At 48.6% G+C, this 22,035-nt stretch overlaps 1 protein-coding gene across 2 annotated transcripts in view; it reads left to right on the top strand.

Moving 5' to 3' along the window:
• Positions 1-22,035, top strand: part of EVA1C (eva-1 homolog C) — an 84,153-nt gene that overhangs the window by 48,859 nt on the left and 13,259 nt on the right. For both annotated transcript variants that reach the window (XM_060009815.1, XM_060009814.1), the window contains one exon: positions 14,637-14,780. In XM_060009815.1, the coding sequence (XP_059865798.1) occupies positions 14,637-14,780 (144 nt within the window). The remainder of the gene's footprint in view (positions 1-14,636; positions 14,781-22,035) is intronic.

Genomic DNA, 22,035 nt, shown 5'->3' with positions numbered 1-22,035 from the left:
AAGTATAGTTGATTTACAGTGTTTCAGGTGTACAGCAAAGTGATTCAGTTATACATGTATATGTGTGTGTGTGTGTGTGTGTGTGTATTCTTTTTCAAATTCTTTTCCATTATAGGTTATTACAAGGTATTGAATAGTTCCCTGTGCTATACAGTAGGTCTTTGATGTTTGTCTATTTTATATATAGTAGTGTGTATCTGTTCATCGCAAGCTCCTAATGTATCCCTCCCCCCCTTTCCCCTTTAGTAACCATAAGTTTATTTTCTAAGTCTAATGTTAGTCATATCTTAAAAATATCTTCCCAATAACATCTAGACTGGTGTCTGACCAAACCACTGGGCACTGTAGCCTAGGCAAAATGACACATAAATTAACCATCACACGCCCCAATCTGTGGTGGTGAAACGGCCTCAACTCCACCCGCCGTGTTACCAGAGAGAACAGACCAATTGTGAAACGGCCCAAGAAGTTGCACTTTATTCATCAAACCTGAAATGAGCTCCTTAATGTGTTAAATTGCTGCAATCGATTCCTGGATCACATGTGAAATTAAACATTAATTTAAAAAAGAAGTTTATACATAACTAATATCTTGGAAAAAAAAAAAAAAGAAGAATGTAAAGTGACCTAGCTACACAGGCACCAAAAAGCAATTCACAAGGAACACGTGTCACACGTGTCTCCGAGGCCCCTCGCCCAGCGTTCAGGGAAGGTAGAAGGTCGTCTGAAGGACAGCCGAGGCAGACAGCAGAAGCAGGCCGAAGTGGGCATCCAGCCGCTCTTAATTAGCTCCCGTCTTAACAGGCTTGCCTGCCACGTGGGCAGAGAGACCCTCGTGAGGGTGGCTCCTGCTGTCTGTGCGTAGTGCCCGATGCTCCAGCAAGTGACTTGTGAGTTTGGAAACTCCATTCTCCCTCCCATATAACATCTCCCCGTGTTCACAATGTCTCCACCCCCTTTTCCCTTGTTCCTGCTGCTGCGTTAGGTCAAAGGACCATTGCCTGGTCATCGCAGGAGTCCCCCTGTCCTTAGGCATGGCTTTCTCCCCTGGGTGGCCAGAGGTACCTTCTAAAAGGCAAATCTGCCCTCCTGAACATCCTGCAGGGGCTCCCTGTATCATCTGGTTTGCTTAGCTGGACAAGGCACCCTTGGTGATCTGATCTCTTTCGACAGAAAGCGACTCCACTTCTTAATATCAGTGTGGGACATCCCATTTCTCGGGCTCACTGAGTCTAGCTTAGCCATGTGTGTTTTGGGAGACAGCAATAAGTAACATCTATCTTAGGAGTTCTTTTGAGCAGAAGTTGGTCAGCCAGGTAGGTAGATCTGTGTGCAGGCTGAATGACTGACGTTCCGTACGTCACTGCCTTAGGTTCCTGGGAGGTTGGATGGGAGTTGGGTTTACAGGGAAAAGTCATCAGCCAAAGAAAACGTTAGCAGACCCCGTGGTTAAAAGACAGGTTTCCATAGAGAGTTCAGAGAATCCTCAGGTCAGCTGTGAATAAGCCTTGTTGACTCAGGAAAGGTCTGTGAATGGGAGACTGTGCCCCTTGCTTGGCTGTTCAGTTATTAAACCCTGAGCCCTGGCCAAGTCACATGGCAAAAACAGCCTGCCAGGGCTTCCCTGGTGGCGCAGTGGTTGAGAGTCCGCCTGCCGATGCAGGGGACGCGGGTTCGTGCCGCGGTCCGGGAAGATCCCACATGCCGCGGAGCGGCTGGGCCCGTGAGCCATGGCCGCTGAGCCTGCGTGTCCGGAGCCTGTGCTCCGCAGCGGGAGAGGCCACGGCAGTGAGAGGCCCGCGTACCGCAAAAAAATAAATAAATAAGCAGCCTGCCCATCCCTCTCCCCCTTCCCACCCTCCCCTCGCAGTTGCGTGCTTCTGCCCATGGCCCCTTGAGTGCCCGTGAGGGTGAGGGTCAAGCTCTTCCCTGCATTCATGAACCACCACCCAAATGCCAGGGATCCTCCGGCCCTAGGCTCTGCAGTGCGAAGGGGTCCAAGGGAAAGGGAAAGGGTCCTTGCGGGTCCCCCTTCAGCTCACTGTCTCGGGTCCCCCTTCATCTCACCATCTCGTGTGCCCTTCACCTCACTGTCTCGGGTCCCCGTTCATCTTGTCCCACAGCCTTACGTGGACGCCTCTGGTTTCACCTTTCGGGTTAGCACTTAAGGGCAGAACCGTGCATGTGTGCAGAAATATGAACCCCTGGCTGCCTGTGCTGGTGAAGTTTCTTGATCTAACTGAATGCTAAGAAATACTCCACTCCTTGGCCCAGGTAAGCTGTACGTAAGGGTTTTAAACTGAATTTGGCGTGTTCGCCCCACAAAAATCATCAGTTTTCCCTCTGATATAAACACACTTTAATATCACCCACTTTAAAAAGCACCCTCTTTTGACCCCCTGTCTCCCATCCACTGCGTCTGCAAGTCCTGTGGGCTCTCCCCGTACCCAGTATCCAGACTGTTTGCTCCCAGCCCACTCAGGGCTTCTCTCACCTGGACCATCTGGGCTGCCTCTTGACTGGTCTCCGGCCTCGCTTCTTGATTCCACACCCTCCCTTAGCCCCTTCTTCACTTAGCGGTCAGAGGGATTTTATTTAAATCAAATCAGATCACATCCCCCCACCCCACTTAAAGCCCTTCACTCTGTCTACTGTAGAATAAACCCAGTCTCCCAGCTGTGGTGCGCCTCTCTCTCTCCTTCCTTCACTACCTCTGGAGCACTCCACACTCCTTCATACCCCAGGGCCTTTGCACATGCTCTTCCTTTGGCCTGGAATCTCACCCCACGTCTTTGCATGGCCAGCTCCGTCTCGTCATTCGGGAATCAACTCAGATGTCATTTCAGAGAGGTTCTCCGAGGCAGCCTGCCAGCACGGCACCTTGTCCCTGTCATCCCACTCGAGCTGTCCCCATTTGATTGTCTTCATAACATGGAAATAGTCACTTATGTGCATATGGTCTCTCTCACCTGGAGAAGGCCAGCACTGCAGAGGATATGTCTCTTTTTTCCTGTGGAATTCCCAGCAAGCAGAGCAGAGCCTGGCACAGAGCAGGTGCCCGTGTGAATCTCGAGCCCTGTGAATGAGTCAGAGCCCCCCTTCCTAAGTGAGGCACCCACACTGGCCTCCGGCGGGTGGATGGTTGCCGGCCTGGAATGTGGGCCTGGTGTTGTCACAGCTTCCAACCTCTCATGAGATGCTGGGAATCTGAATTTTTTTTTAATGTGAAATTTTCCAACTTTTAAAACACCGTGCGAGCCAAACAAAACATGCCTACGGGCCACATCCGGTCCATGGGCCACCGGTGTGTGATCTCTGCTCTCAGTTCTAAGTTATTACTGCAGCTGGGCCTCAGCGCTTTGAAGAAGGAGAAAGGGCTGTTTATTTTTAACCCCGGAACCTGGTATGAACTTGGGAGGATGGTTGCCTAAAGGCCAAGTGGTCGGGTCTCACCTTGGGCCTCTGAAAGGGGATGTGTGTGCTTTTCCTCTTGCATATAAGCTACAGTCTGGTGCAGCCCCACAAGCTCAGGGTCTGGGTACCCAGGGCAGCCCCGCATACTCGGTCAGAAAGCAGGGCGGAGCGGGGCGTTAGCACGCAGATACCCAGCGAGAGCGTTTCCACTTCTTCTAAAAGATAATTGTCGTGATGATTGCTGTTCTGCACAAGCACCGTCGTTGTATTGAACAGAAATAAGAGAAAGATTCAGCCACAGATTTTTCCCATCAAATGAAAAGATTTTTCTTTTCAGGATCTCTTCCAAGTCCTGGTGTGTGATGAGCAGAAAACAGCTTTTACATAATGGCAATTCTGAAGTAGATACATTTGAATTCTGCTTTGAAATTTCACTTTATGTCACGGGTGGTTTTCCGCATGACCAGTGAATTCCTGACAAAGTCAATCACTCTCTTGTTAAAGGGATACAATATATACTTTACTTACCCATTCCCTGGTGGCTGTTTCATTGCTTTTTTTTTTTTTTAATTAATTTATTTATTTTTTGGCTGCATTGGGTCTTCGCTGCTACGTGAGGGCTTTCTCTAGTTGCGGAGAACAGGGGCTACTCTTCATTGGGGTGTGAGGGCTTCTCGTTGCGGTGGCTTCTCTTGTTGCGGAGCACGGGCTCTAGAGCGCAGGCTCAGTAGTTGTGGCGCTCGGGCTTAGTTGCTCCGCGGCATGTGGTATCTTCCCTGACCAGGGCTCGAACCCGTGTCCCCTGCATTGGCAGGCGGACTCTTAACCACTGCACCACCAGGGAAGTCCCTATTTCATTGTTTCTGATTTTTAAATATCATAAACAATGTGTAAGGAACCTGTGCTTGTAGCTTTTTCTTTCCTCTGGTTTATTTCCTTGGGATAAATTCCCAGAAGTTTTATTCCAAAGGAGGGCATGGGCATGTTTACAGTTCTTCCCATGTACCACCAGAGGTCTTTCCGAAACCTTTTCGTACCAGTTTATGTGCATAAGCAGCGACGTAGAACTGTGGGTTTCCCTGCAATTTTTTGCAGCATTCTGTATGATTTTTCTTCATGTTTCCAAGTTAATAGGTATATAGTGGCCTTTCTGTATATTTTTTATTTGCTTTTCTTTGTTTATGAATGACCTTGAACCTTTCCCCTTGTGTTTGTGGTTATTGTATTTGTGCTTTGCACACACTGTATCTCTAGCCTTTGTCCTTTTGTGGTTGTTGAGATCTTTATTTTTTCCATTAATTTTTATGAGCTCAAGACAGAGTAAAGATATGAACCCTTTATACATTTTTTTCTGCTGGAAGTTTCCCATGCCACGGTATATATTTTTCTGAACTAGTAGTCCGGGTTTGCTATATAGGGCTGGTTGCGTCTGTGTACTTCATACGTAGGATAAGTTCAAAGGGAATGGGTTGAGTGGTGGTGGAGAGGGGGACGCCCCTGGTGGGAGTCGGGCAGGTACATGTGGTCCCCAAATCATGGTGTGACGGCATCACGTTCCCACAAGCATCCTCAGGGCTGCCCAAGGCCTGGCCGTCAGTACCTCCCATAGCGGGACCCAAGCTTCTGCTGGACATCCCCAAGGATATGAGGGTACTCATGCTGTCCTCGGCAAGCCCTCCGGGTCTGGGCTGGGAGGAGGGCGGACAGAGTCTCCATGCTCTATGGGTGATCCTCTAAGCTGGTCCCATCTGGAATGTATCAGGGCAGGCGCAGCCATGGTGAGGCGCTGGTCACACACCACACCCTGGCCTTGAACAGGGCTTCCCAGTCTTCCCACGTCATCACACACAGAAAATTATATTTGCATGGCACAGAGGGGTAAAGGGAGGCACTGCCCATACCCCAAATCAGGAGTCCAAGGGAAGCCTGGAGGCCTGAGGAGATGCATTCAGTGTACCTGTGTGCATTCGCTGGTTTTGTTTTTTTTATAATTTATTTATTTTTGGCTGCGTTGGGTCTTCGTTGCTGCATGCAGGCTTTCTCTAGTTGCGGCCAGTGGGGGGCTACTCTTCGTTGCAGTGCATGTGCTTCTTATTGTGGTGGCTTCTCTTGTTGTGGAGCATGGGCTCTAGGTGCACAGGCTTCAGTAGTTGTGGCACGTGGGCTCAGTAGTTGTGGCTCGCGGGCTCTAGAGCACAGGCTCAGTAGTTGTGGCGCACGGGCTTAGTTGCTCCGCGGCATGTGGGATCGTCCCGGACCAAGGCTCGAACCCGTGTCCCCTGCATTGGCAGGTGGATTCTTATCCACTGCGCCACCAGGGAAGTCCCTGCATTCACTGTTGAAGTTGGGAAGCTCTGCCTTGAAGATGCGCTTGGCTCAGGACGCAAAGGTTACTGATGCTGGGCTTCTCTTCAAGGCCCTTGGACTTTAACCATCTCCTCAAGGTCCTCCCAACTATGCCCACTTCACAGTCCCAAAGCTACTTCTGTAGTTTTAGGATTTTCTTTCCCCAGCAATGTGTATTTGTTTTCTTTTTTTTTAATTTTTTTAAATTGAAGTATAGTTGATTTACAATGTTGTGCCAGTCTCTGCTGTACAGCAAAGTGACTCAGTTATACACATGTAGACATTCTTTTTTATATTCTTTTTTTTTTTTTTGCGGTACGCAGGCCTCTCACTGTTGTGGCCTCTCCCGTTGCGGAGCACAGACTCCGGACGCGCAGGCTCAGTGGCCATGGCTCACGGGCCCAGCCGCTCCGCAGCATGTGGGATCTTCCCTGACCGGGGCACGAACCCATGTCCCCTGCATCGGCAGGCGGACTCTCAACCACTGTGCCACCAGGGAAACCCCTCTTTTTTATATTCTTTTCCATTATGGTTTATCACAGAATATACTTTTGTGTACTATACAGTAGGACCTTGTTGTTTACCCATTCTAAATGTAATAGTTTGCATCTACTGTATTTGTTTTCTATTGCAGAGTAATGAAATATTCCCAAATTTAATGGCTTAAAACAAAAATGAACATTTATTACCACACCGTTTCTGTGGGGCAGGGATTCTGGGGTACCTAGTTGGGAAGTTCTTGCTTAAGGCCTCATGGTGTCTCATGGTTGCAGCTGGCATGTCGGCTCGGGCTGCAGTCATCTGAGGGCTGGACTTCCAAGGTGACTCACTCATATGGCGGGCAAGTTGGTGCAGGTTGTTGGTGGGAGACCTTGGTTCTCCCCACATAGGTCTCGAGCGTCCTTGAGACATGACAGCTGGCTTCTCCCAAAGCCCAAGATGCAGAAGAGCAAATGGAAGCCACACACCGTCACCTCCACCCAACTCTATGGGTCTCACAGACCAGCTGATTCTTTGAGGGAGGAGGCTACACAAGGGTGTGAATTCCAGGAGGTTGAGACCATTGGGGGCCATCTTGAAGGCTGCTACGGGCTGAACTGTGTCCTCGTAAAATTCCCGTGTTGACATCCTAACCTCCAGTACCTCAGAATTGTGACTGTCTGGGAAGATGGGGCCTTTAAAGAGGTGACTAAGTTAAACCGCGGTCATATGGGAGGGCCTTAATCCAACGTGACTGCTTATAAGAAGGGGAGATCAGGACACGGACACACACAGAGGGAAGACCATGTGAGGACGCAGGGAGAGGTCAGCCATTTGCAAGCTAAGGAGAGAAACCTCAGAAGGAGCCAACCCTCCTGACATCTTGGACTTCCGGCCTCCAGAACCAAGAGGAAACAAAATTCTGTTGTTTAAGCCACCCAGTTTGTGGTACTCATTACCACGGCCCTATAAACTACTACAAAGGCTGACTCACCGTCACAGCTGTCAAAAAGTGACATTTTACCGTCACACAGGTTCAAACACAGGTAGATCTGGTGTCTCTTCTTGAGGGTGGTGACCCAAAATTTCTGAAAGATCTTAAAGCAAGTCAGACCCCTCAGCACTTATGGCTCTTTTTGGGACTTCCCTGGAGGCCCAGTGGTTAAGACTCCCCATGCTTCCAATGCAGGGGGTGTGGGTTCAATCCCTGGTCGGAGAACCAAGATCCCACATGCCGTGTGGCATGGCCAAAAAATTTGAAAAAAAAAAAAAAAAAAAAACCCGAAAACTTACAGCTCCTCTAGTGGAAGAGAAACTGAAAGAAAGGTATGGAAGTGATCAGCGTTGGTTCCAGAGAAACACCAGTGAAGCAGCATCCTAACACAGAACCTTCCCACAGACCCGGGCGTGAACTTAGGAAAGCAGGCCTCCAGAAAGTTCCCTTCGCTGGGCCTCCACTATGGGACGTCATTTCCTGCTGCAGCTGCATTTTCTGTGTGGGCTCCAGGGACTCTATTTCCTTAAGAAGTGAATGAGAAAAACGACACAATGGACGTCAAAGGCTGGGCTAAGGCCACCCCAAGGCCAAGTGTGGGCAGGCCTGGACTTTTCAGCCAAAGATCAAGGTGCCAGGGATTCCCACTGCCAAGAAAGTCTCTTAAGAGCAACCAGCCTAATTATCTGAATAAACACAGGTTGTAAAGAGCGATTAACTTCAGTTTCTGTTAAACAGTAGCCTCCCCCCCCCAAAAAAAAGTTGAATATCTTGTTATCACATGTTTTGGGGTGGAGGGTAGTTTGCCAGGCAGAGAGGTGCAAACAGAATCAGCCTGGGAGGGAAATAACCACTTTAAAAAAAGAATCCTGCCAATGGTTCAGAGCTCAGCATCAACAAGGAAATGGTCAGACCCGAAGTGGACCTGAATTACCTTGGGCCTCTTCCTAAAAACACACTGTGGCTTCTTTCCTTCTCACCAAGATAAATTCTTTCACTCCCAGGGTAGCTGTGAGTGCAGAAGCCTGCCTCTGTAAATCACGCTGGTCACAGGACCTCCTGGGTGCAAGAGGATTGTCGTCTTACAAATGGGAGTCTCTTCCCCCCGCCCTTCCTCTGTGAGCCTTAAAGAATACGGTCAGGCACATGTCCTAAGAAAATATAATGTTTCCAGGGCTCTTATACCGTTCTGGCAAGAGCATGAACTGGTACAACTCTTCTGGGTAACGGGTTGGCAGTGTGTGTCAAAAACTTTAACATTTTGAATGCCCTCTGACAAAGCAATCTACTTCCAAGAATTAGAAACTACCATGCCTGTGTGCAAATGTTTATCTCTAAGGATGTTTCACATAGAATTCTTTATAGCATTAAACCATGGAACTCATCAGAATGTCTACCAATAGGGTATTGTAAATAGGGCTGATACATCCATGAAGTGAGAATCTCTACACCTCTTTAAAATGATGCTTATGTTAAAATTTTCACAAATATATTAATAAATGAGAAAAAATCGCATACAGAGTAATATGTACATGATCCCATTGGGGGGGAAGGACATTTAAACATAGGAAAGTGACTACAAGGATGTTCTTTAAAGGTTAACCTTTTTTTTCCTATTAGTGGGATTTCCTGGGGATTTTTATTTTCCTGGTTTAGGCATATTTGTGATTTTCAAGTTTTCAACTACAAACATGTTTTTATTTTGAAACAGAAAAAAATAATAGTTTACAGACAAAACCAATCATAGTTATTATAGGACTTCTGAGAATAACTTCGTAATTCGTACGGTTACTTCTTCCCAGTGTAGGTGGCTTATACAGAAATCATACAGTGCATTCTCAGATCTCTTGAGATTTAAGGTTTCTTTTTTTCAACTGATACATGTGCTCAGAGAAGAACCTGTGCGTCCACAAAGCAATGAAAAATAATAATAAAAATAAACTGCAAGGGACTGGGGAGAGATAAATTAAGAGTTTGGGATTAACAGATACACACTACTATATATAAAGTAAGTAAACAACAAGGACCTACTGTATAGCACAGGGAACTATACTCAGTATCTTGTATTATAATAACCGATAATGGAAAACAATCTGAAAAAGAATATATACGTATATATGTATAACTGAATCACTTTGCTATACACTTGAAACTAACACAACATTGTAAATTAATCATACTTCAATAAACAACTTTTTAAATAAACTGGAAGAAAATTCAAAGGATACATTTTTACTCCTAGGTAAACTTTTCATGGCTTCTGGGGCAAACTGGGTTATACAAAAGAATAGTTTATCATTACATTTGCAGAAAAATTTACATTTCTGAAAATAATCGCCCCAGAGACCCTCGTATTCAAAAGCTGTCTTCTATCCAGACGTGAATTTTATTTTTCTTTTTAAGAAAGTTCATTTTGTACGCTTTCATTTCAAAGCAATGTAAACTCAAAAACTTGGGAAGTATCTTAAAATCGATAGGGGAAAAAAAAAAACTTTCCCATCAGCCAGAAATATCCCCTGTTACCATCTTGGTGATTCTCCTTACAGTGTTTTTAAATTTTTGCTTATTTGCAGGTTAAACTTTAATATTTAGGTCTGATTGTACCATATGCTTGTTTTCACTTTCTGGACTCTTAACCATAGGAGGTATTCCATTCGACCTTAGAGACAGCTGGTGAGAACAGTTCACATTTATGTGGGCTTTGACTTCCGCAGTTGCTTCATACAAACCTCACAGAGAGACAGTGAAAAAGATGTTCCTCGTGCTACGCAGGAGGGACACAGAGTCTCAGTGAGTTGAGCAGATACCAGGTGCTGGGCAAACAGCAGAGAAACTCCCATGCCCTCCAGGAGCTCTCATCCAATGAGAGATCCAGGCACCAAAGCAGCTAACCTAACGCAACACAACGCACCGTAAGCAGCACGACTGCCCACCGCAGACCCTAGCTCCGTGCAGCAGCCCTTTCCATGGGGCATCCCCCTTTGTGCTCTGGAAGCCATTGCCCTCGCCCCTTAGGCTTGGGGTGGTAGCATCTCACTGCTGTTCCTTGCCCCGGGGTCCTGCACCATCCTTCGAGGTGTTCACATCCCATCCACACCTTTGTAAAGTCTCTTTATCAAGCTTGCTTTACGTTGTCCGATTTGAGCGCTGGGTGGCCTGCCGGAACCCTGATGATACCCACTGCTCACGTTACTGTTCTTGACTCTTCACAAAGACGTACTTGATGCTCAGGCACTTAAAACATTTCATCCTATCTTCATTGGCTGCTTGACTTGCTCTGTTTACTTTTCTTTCATTCATAAGAACGCACCAGATTAGGTCCAGCAAGATGCCTCCTTTAGACTGGAGTATTCAGAAGCAGTCAGAAAAAAGATGGATCTATTCCAAGCCAGAGCGAGTTGCAGAGAACTGACCCAGGGACCAAAAGGAGGCTGACAGCTTCCTGAAGCCCCTCCAGGCAGCTTTTCTCAGCACAGATTTGAACTCACGGATCACACCCCGCCCCTCCCCCCACACACAGAGCAAACACATTCTAAAGCCAGATATATGGGATGTTTGCACTCCCTGGCGTCCATGCCAGTCCACTAATTCATTCATTAAATATATCATTGTTGGGTGTCTGCTATGTGCCCAACACTCCAGTGATCATGGAACTGGACTTAGCAAAATAAATCAGAACCTTCATGAATATATTCAGATCAAGTGCTTTTATAAGAATGTTCCTCACCATTTGTTGAGATATACATATTACATACATTTAGATATATCACCAAAAATATATACATATATATTCACACATACACACATATATACATATATGTTTATAGGGTCCATATATTTTTATATGTGTGTATATATAATATACACATATTACATAAACAAATATATAATTTACATATTGTATATATGTGTGTGTGCATATATGTGTGTGTGTGTATTTATTTAATTTAATTGTCCTTTCCTCAAGATCATTGTCTTTCCAGCTTTGTGGTGTTTACCACAGATCCTTCCTTTCTTTTTTTTCTTCCTTTTTTTTGGTTTAGCCATACCGTGCTGCTTATGGGATCTTAGTTCCCCAATCAGGGATTGAACCCACGCCCTCAACAGTGAAGGTGCAGAGTCCTAACCACTGGACCTCCAGGGAATTTCCAAACAGATCCTTCCTTTCAACTGGACTCTTTCACGGATCTCTAGTTAACATAAGAGATGGAGTTGGAGGGCTTCCCTGGTGGCGCAGTGGTCGGGAGTCCGCCTGCCGATGCAGGGGACACGGGTTCGTGCCCCGGTCCGGGAAGATTCCCACGTGCCGCAGAGCGGCTGGGCCCATGAGCCATGGCCGCTGAGCCTGCGCGTCCGGAGCCTGTGCTCTGCAACGGGAGAGGCCACAACAGTGAGAGAGGCCCGCGTACCGCAAAAAAAAAAAAAAAAAAAAAAAGATTTCCTGCAAAAGTGACAGGGTTGAAGATGAAGCTGCAGCGGGGAACTGAGGAGGGATGATTCTAGGACCGAGCATCAGACCTCGGAGGAGGGAGGCGGGGCTTCTGGCCGGGCTGGCGCGACTGAGAGCTTCGCTTGGGTGTTGGTGGGGGAGGGGAACATGATGAATGTCGCGTGAGGAGTGAGAGGTTCCTGAGAGAACAGCGAAGGCGATCCATTATGGGAGCTGGAAGCGGTCGGGTCCTCAGTTTTCCGATGGTCCAGGTGGACGTGGGCCCAGATGGCGTGTGCAGGTGCAGGGAGAGAGCCCAGGCTGAGGAAGGACCTCCTGTGGGGCGAGCAGGCCTGCAGGGGTCTCTGGGATGGAGCAGTCAGACAGATGGGGGGGAAGGGCACCAGGCAGCCAAGGTCAGGGAGGAAGCCTCCAGCAAGAGTGTTCAGGCACCCGAGTTCCGGAGATGGGCGAGGATTAGGGCCGCCACATCTCTCTGCTAGGACAGTGGTAGGTCCCTGTGATCTGAGGGAAGGGACCCTTGTCAGGGTGTGTGGAGGGCAGAGGCACATTGGGGAATGGCTGGGACGTGGGTGGAGGGGGACACAGCGGAGGTGGCCGGCATGGAGGACCTTTGCAGAATCCTGACTGTGAAGGAAGGCGATAAGGCTGGAGACAGTTTCCGGGATTGGACTGCAGGGGTTTTGTTTTTACAGGGTAGAGGAGTTTGTCATCTGTAAGACATGAACAGACAGCACAAGAAAAGTCCTGTGAGGGGACTTCCCTGGCGCTCCAGTGGTTAGGACTCCACGCTTTCACTGCCACGGCCCGGGTTCAGTCCCTGGTCAGGGAACTAAGATCCCGCAAGCTACGTGGTGTAGCCAAGAAAAGAAAAGTCCTGTGACTGGGGGCCCCTGTGCTCTCCCTGAGACCAGCTTCATAGCATCCGCCCTCAGGCTCTGCGGGCATGCACATCCCACGGGCATCTCAGGATCTGAAAACTTTCTTGAATGGTCCTTCCCCTTTGAAAGGCAGAATAGTTTTTTATTTTGTTTTGTTTTATTTTAATGAATTTACCATCTCGTCCTCCAAACTGCCTACTGCTACTGATCTCCCCTGTCCACGGCAGTGGCACCGCCATCTCCTCTGTCCCCAGGCTGAAGGTCTGACTCATCCTTAGTGGGGCCCTCACTCCCCCCCACTGGAGACCTGAAGAGTGGAGCTCAGAGGTTAAAAGGTTAAACCTGCAGACTTGAGGGCCTTTCCCGGGTGTTCACGTCCAGACCCTGCTGTCCTCATTCTTTAGCTGTATGCGGTTCCGTAACCTCTCACACATCTGTGTCCCCATTCACAAAATTGATATTTTATATATATATACACCCACACTCTCTCTCTCTCTCTCTCTCTCTCTATATATATATATATAAACATATATGTAATATAAACAATCTATTAGATATCAACTAACCTATTATAGATTATATAAGCAACTTATGATACATAATAATATATCCTATCCTATATATAGTCTCTCTAAAATATAAGATATTATAATAAACAACCTATCTCATGGGGTTGTTGAAACATTGTATCAGTTCACATACAAGTGCTGAGAGCAGAGCCTGGCAGAATGTTAGCTGTTATAGTGAGCTGAACTTTGCGAGGTGTCTAGAATTCTCTTCTTCTCCATTCCCTTCTCTTCAAGCCCTTAACTCCTCCCAACGTGTATTATTAAAATTGCTTCCAAACTAGTCTCCCTGCCTTTGGTTCCTTTTCTCTCCCAGGGCATCCCATACACTGTCCCCAAAGGAAGTAGCATCAAGGCATTTTTTTAGGCTCCCTGTTGCTTGCAGAATAAAGTTCAAAGTCTTTAGCTCAGCGTTCAGAGGTAGCTTGGTCCTGCTCCATTTTGCTTTTCCGGCTCATCTACTGCGTCTTCCTTGCCCACGCCCGCTATTCCAGCTCACGCTGAGCCCCTAGACTCCCACGAAGTGCTTCTGGCCCACTTGCCTTGGTGTTTCTACCTTTCTCTCTTTGCCTGCCTCTGTCCAATTCATGCTGCTTCTCCCATGACCAAGCCCCTCTGCTCCATAAAGCCTGTCTTGACCACTCCGGTCCCCGGCAACTTCTCCTGCCTCCAACCCCATCACCTCTTGTCTGGACCAATCACTGCTGACACTCACTCCGTGTTTCACATTATTAGCCGTCAGGTTAATGTGGGTTTTGTCTCTCCAGCCCCATCCGACATCCTGCGAATGCAAGGCAGGCTTCTTCTGACTTGTTTTTCAGACGGTACCTAGCCCAGTGCCTTGTCCTCCGTACGTGTTCAATTAATATTTACTAATTGTGATGGCATCATGCCAGGGTGCTGAAAACCACATCCTTGTGTTTATTCATCCATCTATCCTTTTGTTCATTCATTCATTCGTTATTACTGGATTTCCACAGTGGACCAGGCTGTGGGAATTAGATAAGGAACAAGATAGAAATAGTCCCCGTCCTCATGGAGCTTATGCTCACACAGGGAGAAGGATTCTCAGAATTAACCAATAACTAAAATATTTCAGAGAGGCAACGCTCACAAAAGAAATACGAATCTTTATTCAGTGTTCTGCGTGCTTTGCCTCTTCTATATGCGAGGCCCGTTACCTGACTGGGGAGACAGGGGCAGTGCCCAGTGCAAGATGCAAATACAGGGCCCCTTGTTCAAAAATACATAAGGATTTCCGACCAGTGACAGCAGAGCGTTCGAGCAGTCTGATTAAAGTAAGCCCTTCCAGGCCTGCCTGTGTAGTATTGATACCTAGCCCATGCGGGGTGCTTTGATGAGACAGAAAATAATCAGAGAAACGATCTCCGTGAGATGTGAGATCCAGCTCAGTATCCTTATTTACAGAAAATAACAGTAGCTACATGGTGGCCATACGTGGAATCCAACCAACATGAAGTTCTTGATTTTTTTTTGCCTCTCAGATTGCTTGTCTTACTCGGCTTTGCAAGTATTATCCAGGAGGTGTTATGGGAAGCAGAGATGCAAAATTCTCGTCAACAATCACCATTTCGGAAGCCCCTGTCTTCCGGGAGTGAAGAAATACCTCACCGTCGCCTACGCATGTGGTAAGAATCCACCCTCCCCAAGCTGCTTGGAGACCCTGCCTCTTGGGGAGGTGGTGAGCATGTGAACAGGAGTTTTCCGGTAACAAACCATTGCATTCACTCTACCCTGAAACTGTGCTGTCATCCCAGATACTGGCGAGCCTCTTCTCCTATCCCTTAGCCTTGTTTATGACATTCGCCTCAGATAAGCGATCGAATTGTCTCTGGTCCACATTTGTTTTAAAAGTGCTTTTAGCAATCAGATTGGCAGCAAGCGGGCTGGGCAGGAAAAGAACAAGCAAATGGGATAAAATGGATGTCACTGAGAAGAATGATTTCAAGCTGGGTTCTTAGGAGGCTCTGAAATGTATGGGTACGTCACACAAATTCACTCAGTATTGCTGGACTCCCAGCTAATCTTCCATCCCAGCCTTTAGGCTGTAAAATGACTAATTCTCTGTGCTGCCGACAGCCGTTTTATCGACGTACCCCCGGGGTTAAACCAACAGATCAAATGCTTACCCCACAGCCATTAAATATGTTACATGACAGCATCACTTTGCTTTCCTAGTGTCTTCAAATAATAAAATGAAATTGCTCATTCATTTGATTCTAATTTTATAAAGCCGCCTTTAAAAATCAGGTGTTAATTACCCTCAGAGGGTGCCGTGGATTTCTGGTTTGTAATCCTGACATGTGAACTGGTTTTTAGAGGTGTTTTTTGTTTTTGTTTTTGTTTTTTTTGAAATACGTATAGAAGCAAAGGGAAAGCAAAGAACATCATAACTGAAGAACCCCATACTTTTGCTCATGGAAACCCCTTTCCCCCTGCCAGATACCCCTAGCCTGTCTTTTTTTTTTTTTTTTTTTTGGTAAGAGCTTTATTGAACTATAAATCACAAACTATACAATTCACCCATTAATCATACAAATCAGTGATCTTAGTAGAGTCACAGAATTGTGCGACTCCCACCATAATTCATTTAAGAACATTCTCATCACTCCCCCAAAGAAGCCCTGGACCCTTCAGCAGTCACCTCCCGACCCACCCCTCACCCTCCAGTCCCACCCAAAGCAACCAGCACTCTCTGTCTTTACTGATTTGCCTCTTCTGGACATTTCATATAAATGGAATCGGACAATACGTGGTTCTTTGTGACTGATTTCTTTACCTAGTATATGTTGTCAAGGTTCATCTATTTGGAGTACGTGGCAGTACTTCATTCCTTTTTATGGCCCAATAATATTTCGTGACATCCCCAGCCTTTTCTATCCCGAGCTCAAACCGTTGTCCTCTGCAATAGCAAAGCTGTAATAGTCACAGTGCAGTGACTACAGGATTGTATTCCCAGAGTAACGGCACCCAGTAACAGCACCCACACTCACATTCCAGGAAGCACGGTTTTATTTGCTCTCCAGTCTATATGCTGGCTCCCGTGTAAAGCAGCTCTGGGTAGCATGGAGCCCATTCTGGCTGAGTTTCCCCAAGATACCAGACAGATCACTCTGAAGTTCTAGTAACTCCAGGCCTCTCCAGCTGAGCGTTGAGGGAAGGGCAGGACATTAACCTGCAAATAAGGTGGATTTCCTGGTGCGCCTTCAAAGCGAGGCCAGAGCAGTTCCCAGCTGAGGCTGCTCTTCGCGAAGAGAAGGTGGACTTTCAGAGCCTAGGGGTCACGTGTTCCAGTCCAAGCTTCCTCTCCCTCATTCAATCGTTCAGCACACTGTGGGCGTGTTGTAGTTAAAAAAGAAAAGACGTTGTCCGTGTCCTCATGGAATTATCAGCTGGGGGAGAGAGATGGGCATTAAACAAATAACCAGAGAAATGTGTCGTTACCCACCATGATAACTGATGCTTCTGAGAAGGACAGGATGCCGTGTGGAAAGATAACAGTGGAGGGGCCCTTTTAGCTGGTGGGAGGTGGGGGAACGGAGACGTTTTCCAAAGAGAACTTTCCTCTGGGGCGAATTTGCCCCTGTCCTCTGAGGGGTGGGCAGGCGTGAGCTGGCAGGTGCTGAGTGGGGGAGACGAGGGCAGTGGGTGAGGTGGCACGGGAGGGGCCGGGACCAGATCCCACAGGGTCCTGGGAGGAGGTGCCACTGGAGAGTTTTAAGTAAGGGAGTCATTTGGTGATGATTAGACCCTTAGAGGACCACTCCGGCTGGAGGGTGGAGGGTGGGCTAGAGCGGGATGGAAGCAGAGACCAGTCAGACAGCGGCAGGCAATGACTCGGACCCGAATGGCGCTAGAGGACGTGGTCAAAACTGGGTGGATTTGAGAGGTTTGGGAAAGTAGGAAGACATTCGAGACGCTGGAGAGACCTGGCCTATTTGGGCAAGATTGGGGTCCAGGGAAGGTGACAAGGGTGGGAAAGATTTGTCCCTTGTCCCAATGGGGTGGTGCAGAGGCTCTGGGGATGGATGGAGGGAGGGCTTGGGGTTCCCACCGCATGGCCCCTGTCTTCCCAACCTTCTCAAGATAAGTGCGAGCTGAGGTGGTCCGCTGTGAGGACTTGGGGGAGGAGAGAGGGGTTTGAGGAGATGGGAGAAGGTCTGAAGTAAGGGCCGTGGGGGCAGGCTGACTTCGGAAAGGGCGGTGGTGACGGAGCTGGGTGTGTTGAGAGCCCAGGGGGTTAGCGGTCAGCGTTCTGGGGGACCCTGGTCTGCCCGGGGGTGGGTCCCTCCCTCAGGACCAGCTTCTTGAGGGCCGGCACGGAGCAGAGGGCTGCTCCAGCCTCACTGGGCAACGGGGAAGGGTCTGGACGAGGTCGAAGGATGGCAGAGGGAGGCATCCAAGTGAGTCCGCTCGCGGGTGGGAAGCCGAGGTCAGAGAGGGGGCCTTGCATCTTGGTTTCGGACGTGGGACCGTGGACAGTGGCCCCCTGTCGTCGGCGTGGTTCCCCAGGAGTTATCCCAAAGGGAGGTGGTGACCCTCAGCCTGAGGCCACTTAATGTTCCCAGCCCAGCCCCGACTGTCCAAGCAGACACCTTCTAAGGCAACTTCTAACTACCTTCTGAGTGGTTGATGTTTTTTTTCTTTTCTAAGTGGTTGACATTTAAAATTATTTCTCCCCCTGACAGATGACCCTTCACTGTGAAACCTGAATCATGAAAACATGATTTGCAATGTCTGCATATTTTGTAGATTACCAAATGGGCATGAAAAGTTTTACATTTTAAAAACATGAGTTCTACTGATGTGGGAGTTGATACAAAAACAGAGGATGTCGGGCATTAATTTCTAAGAGAATCTGTCTTACTTGGGACTCTCTGGATGTGAATGAAGAAACCAAGTTGAGCTGGTTTAAGCCGAAAGGGGGTTGAGGTTGGGGAGGTACCCTGAGGCCAGAAGGCCGTCTCCAGAAGCCAGGGCCGGAAAGCAAGGCCTCAAGGTGGGCCCAGCTGGAGACTTCATGGCGATGGCAGCCGTCCCTCACCTCTCTGCCTCTCTCTCTCTCTCTCTCTCTCCCTCTCTCTCTCTCTCTGTCTCTCTCTCTCCTCCCTCCCTCTCTCTCTGTCTCTCTCTCCCTCCCTCTCTCCCTCTCTCTCTCTCTGTCTCTCTCTGTCTGTCTCTGTCCTCCCTCCCTCTCTCTGTCTCTCTCTCCCTCCCTCTCTCTCTCTCTCTCTCTCTCTGTCTCTCTCTGTCTCTCTCTCTGTCTCTCTCTCTCTGTCTCTCTCTGTCTCTCTGTCTCTCTCTGTCTCTCTCTCTGTCTCTCTCTGTCTCTCTCTCTCTGTCTCTCTCTGTCTCTCTGTCTCTCTCTGTCTCTCGCTCTCTGTCTCTCCCTCCCTCTCTCTGTCTGTCTCTCTGTCTCTCTCTGTCTGTCTCTCTCTCTCCTCCCTCCCTCTCTCTCTGTCTCTCTCCCTCTCTCCCTCTCTCCCTCTCTCTCTCTCTCTGTCTCTCTCTGTCTCTTGCTCTCTGTCTCTCCCTCCCTCTCTCTGTCTCTCTCTCTGTCTCTCTCTGTCTGTCTCTCTCTCTCCTCCCTCCCTCTCTCTCTGTCTCTCTCCCTCTCTCCCTCTCTCCCTCTCTCTCTCTCTCTGTCTCTCTCTGTCTCTTGCTCTCTGTCTCTCCCTCCCTCTCTCTGTCTCTCTCTCTGTCTCTCTCTGTCTGTCTCTCTCTCTCCTCCCTCCCTCTCTCTCTGTCTCTCTCCCTCTCTCCCTCTCTCTCTCTCTCTGTCTCTCTGTCTCTCTCTGTCTCTTGCTCTCTGTCTCTCCCTCCCTCTCTCTGTCTCTCTCTCTCTCTGTCTCTGTCTCTCTCTCTCCCCCCTCTGCAGACAGCCCTCTGACCCTGGGCTGGATGCCATGCAGCTATCCCCACAGCCCGAGTGATTCTTCGGTTAGATTTTTATGTTCGAACAACATGAAGACTGGCAATCTGGCAACTTAATTCCAAATTTCTAACAGAGAGCTATTTAATTGGCTGGGCTGGGGTCCAGTAGCCCCCTCCTTTGATCTGCCTTGGCCAGAGACCATGTGATGTGATTATAAACATGGCTGCTAGAGAGGGGCCCAGCCAACCCCCTACTCAAATCAAGATGCTCTTACCTAAGAGGCTCATGGAAGAGCCACCCCTATAGACATCTATTCCACTACCTGGCTTCTGACCGCAGTGTCCAACCGGGCTTCGCTATTCTGCCCAGCAATCTTGCTGCGCCCACCCAGGAAATACCCCGCCCCTTGGGTTGGGGAGAGGTTGCCTCAGTGCTGTGAGCAATGTGGTCCCTGCCCTCATGAGCTATAGGATGGAATGTGGTGATTCCAGGCTCTGGTGACTTGGGGGACCAGGAGGGCTTCCCAGGGGAGTGGCGTCTGAGGCAAGTGAGACCAGGCGTGTAAGGAGTCAGCAAGGTGACGGGCAGGCAAAGGCTGGGAAGTGAGCACAGGAGCAGGACGGAGGGACCTTGGGGGATGGGCGACTAAGGATTGGCTTGTACCTAAGGGCAGCAGGGAGCCCTTGGAGGGTGTTCTCTGGGGACATAAGTAATTTGCATTTTGATAGGAACACCCCTCCCTATTTTATAGCTTCCTTTAACCCTGCCTTCCCCTCCCTCATTGCTCTAGGCTGCGTGGAGAATTTCAGCGTCTTGGTGAACCCTCGGGGAAATGATTCAGGCTGTGGGCCTTTTGCCTTTTGAACTGTAGGCGGTGCATCTAGTTGATGTCAAACCCCTCAGAGAGCGGAGCAATCAGTCTTTGATTGGGCTGGGAGATGCATCGCTGGAGCTCCCTTCTTTAATGCATGGCTAGACGAGGCCCTCGCTCTCAATTTTTATCCAGGTTTTATTATTAGCCACATCTCTTGGACAGGATAGGTTTCAGACTTTCCTCCTATTAGGAGGAGGCAGACCTGGAGAACGGCCTGCTCTCCCCTCACCCCGACGGGGAGGGCTTCTCCCTGGGTCCACAGCCTCTGGTCCTTGAGGGTCACCAAGACAGAGGCACAGCCAGCATCCCCGCCCTGACAGCCAGCATCCCCGCCCTGACAGTTCCTGAGAGGGACAGGAAACACATGGACCTCAGCCGGGGGCCTGCAGCTCCTCCCAGGAGATGGGTGCCAGGATTTGGGGGCAGGAGGGATGGTGGTACTGTAACCGAAAGTGGGGTCCAGCTGCTCGCTGCTTAAAAGCCAATAAAGAGGCCAGGTTGGTGGAAAGGGAAGTGTGCTTTCTTTTGGATGCCGGCAACCTACGCGGGGTGGGAGGGAGGGGATGCCTGTCCGAAGGCCGACTCCCCCCACTGACATCCAGTGGGCAAGAGCTTTTATAGGCTGAGGGAGGGGCTACGTGCAGAAACAGCACAGTCAGCTCTGACGGTCATCTTGAAATTGGTCATCGGTGGTCTGACCAGCGTCATCTTGATTGTTTTAAGTACAGTTAATCTTCAGTTCCAGGGTCAGTGTGTTCCCATTTCCTTGAGGCCAATTCTTGGAATCGTGACACCTTACGTCATGGCTACAGTCTGGTCAACACGTAGTTAACTTCTCTCGCCTGGCGGGGGTTTCAGTATCTATAAGACAGCTCACAGGATATGGCTCAGAATATCTATAGCCCTTGAGAAGGAACTAATGGTCCTTGACTATGCTTAATGACTAAACTATTATTATTTGGTCTCCTTTGACTGTTTTCCTTTCTTTCTGCATTTTCTCACTTCTCTGATTAAACTTATTCTCTGGCTAAAGGTTTTCCACAGGCAAAAGGCAGGCAGAGGACATAGGGGAGAAAGACCGTAAGGTCCTGCTCTGTTTCAGTACCAGGGTTGTGTGTAAAAGGAATAGATGCCAGGATCTGGGGACAAGAGGGATGGTGGTACCAGAATTTGGGGCACCCCCTTCTGTAGGTGCTAGGATTGGGGACAGGAGGAGTAGGTGCTGCAGGTTTGGGACAGGCGGGATGGGGGGAATGACAGGATTCAGAGGTGCTCATGCAATCTAGGTACCTATTGAGAGGGTAAGCAGAGATCTTTTTTGTCTCTGATGTGAAAAATTATGTGGGGCTCTAATTTCAACCTGTGGAGGCTTCTTTCTTAAAGTCTACCCGGATCCAGGCTTGACACAGATGTACTCAGGAAAAAAAAATTCAGGAAGGGGGCCTGCCTAAATTTAGCGAACCACTGGAGCCCATTAGAATCATCATCTCTGGTTCCACCTAAGAGGCTTGAGGGGGACTATCTGAGTGGGAATTGCTTTGCCATCTTTATAATCCTTTAAAACAATCCTGTATCGGGTTCCCAAAGGCTGAACGTCCCAGCATCACAGAAAAGAGTAAGGGCATATGTGAGTGAGACCAGGAGTTGAAGCTTCGCCCTTTGCTAGGTGAATGGTTCCTCTCTGAGCCTCAGTTTTCCCATCTGCGGGAATGGGAATGACACGCATCTTCATGGGGTCACTAAGAGGACTGCACAAGAGGCACTGTTTAAACGCTGAGCACAGGGTTCGGCACGTGGTGGGAGCTCCATGAAAAGGGGTTTGCTGGCATTTTCACAAAAGGACCTCAAGTGGAGAGGGACGGGTTTAGGGGTGGTAGTAAATGACACGCAGCCCCTGTCCTCATTCAGAATCAGTTTGAAACAGGAGATGCGAGAATCTGACAGGTGTGTTGACACCTGTTGTTACCTTAAAGATCCTAAAAGATTCTCCCAGGACGAGAGCCATTTTCACATAGTAAATCAGCAAGTTCCCTGACGTGAGCCTACGGCATACAGAGGCGATTTAATGTTTTATTCTGCAAAGCTCATTCCTCCCAAGCAATTCCTCCTCGCGCTGGAAAGCCTCTGGCATTTG

The sequence above is a fragment of the Delphinus delphis genome, chromosome 4 (genome assembly GCF_949987515.2).
Source record: "Delphinus delphis chromosome 4, mDelDel1.2, whole genome shotgun sequence".
NCBI lineage: Eukaryota > Metazoa > Chordata > Mammalia > Artiodactyla > Delphinidae > Delphinus > Delphinus delphis.
Note: the sequence above shows the minus strand (reverse complement) of the source record. Positions and strands in the feature narration are given on the sequence as shown.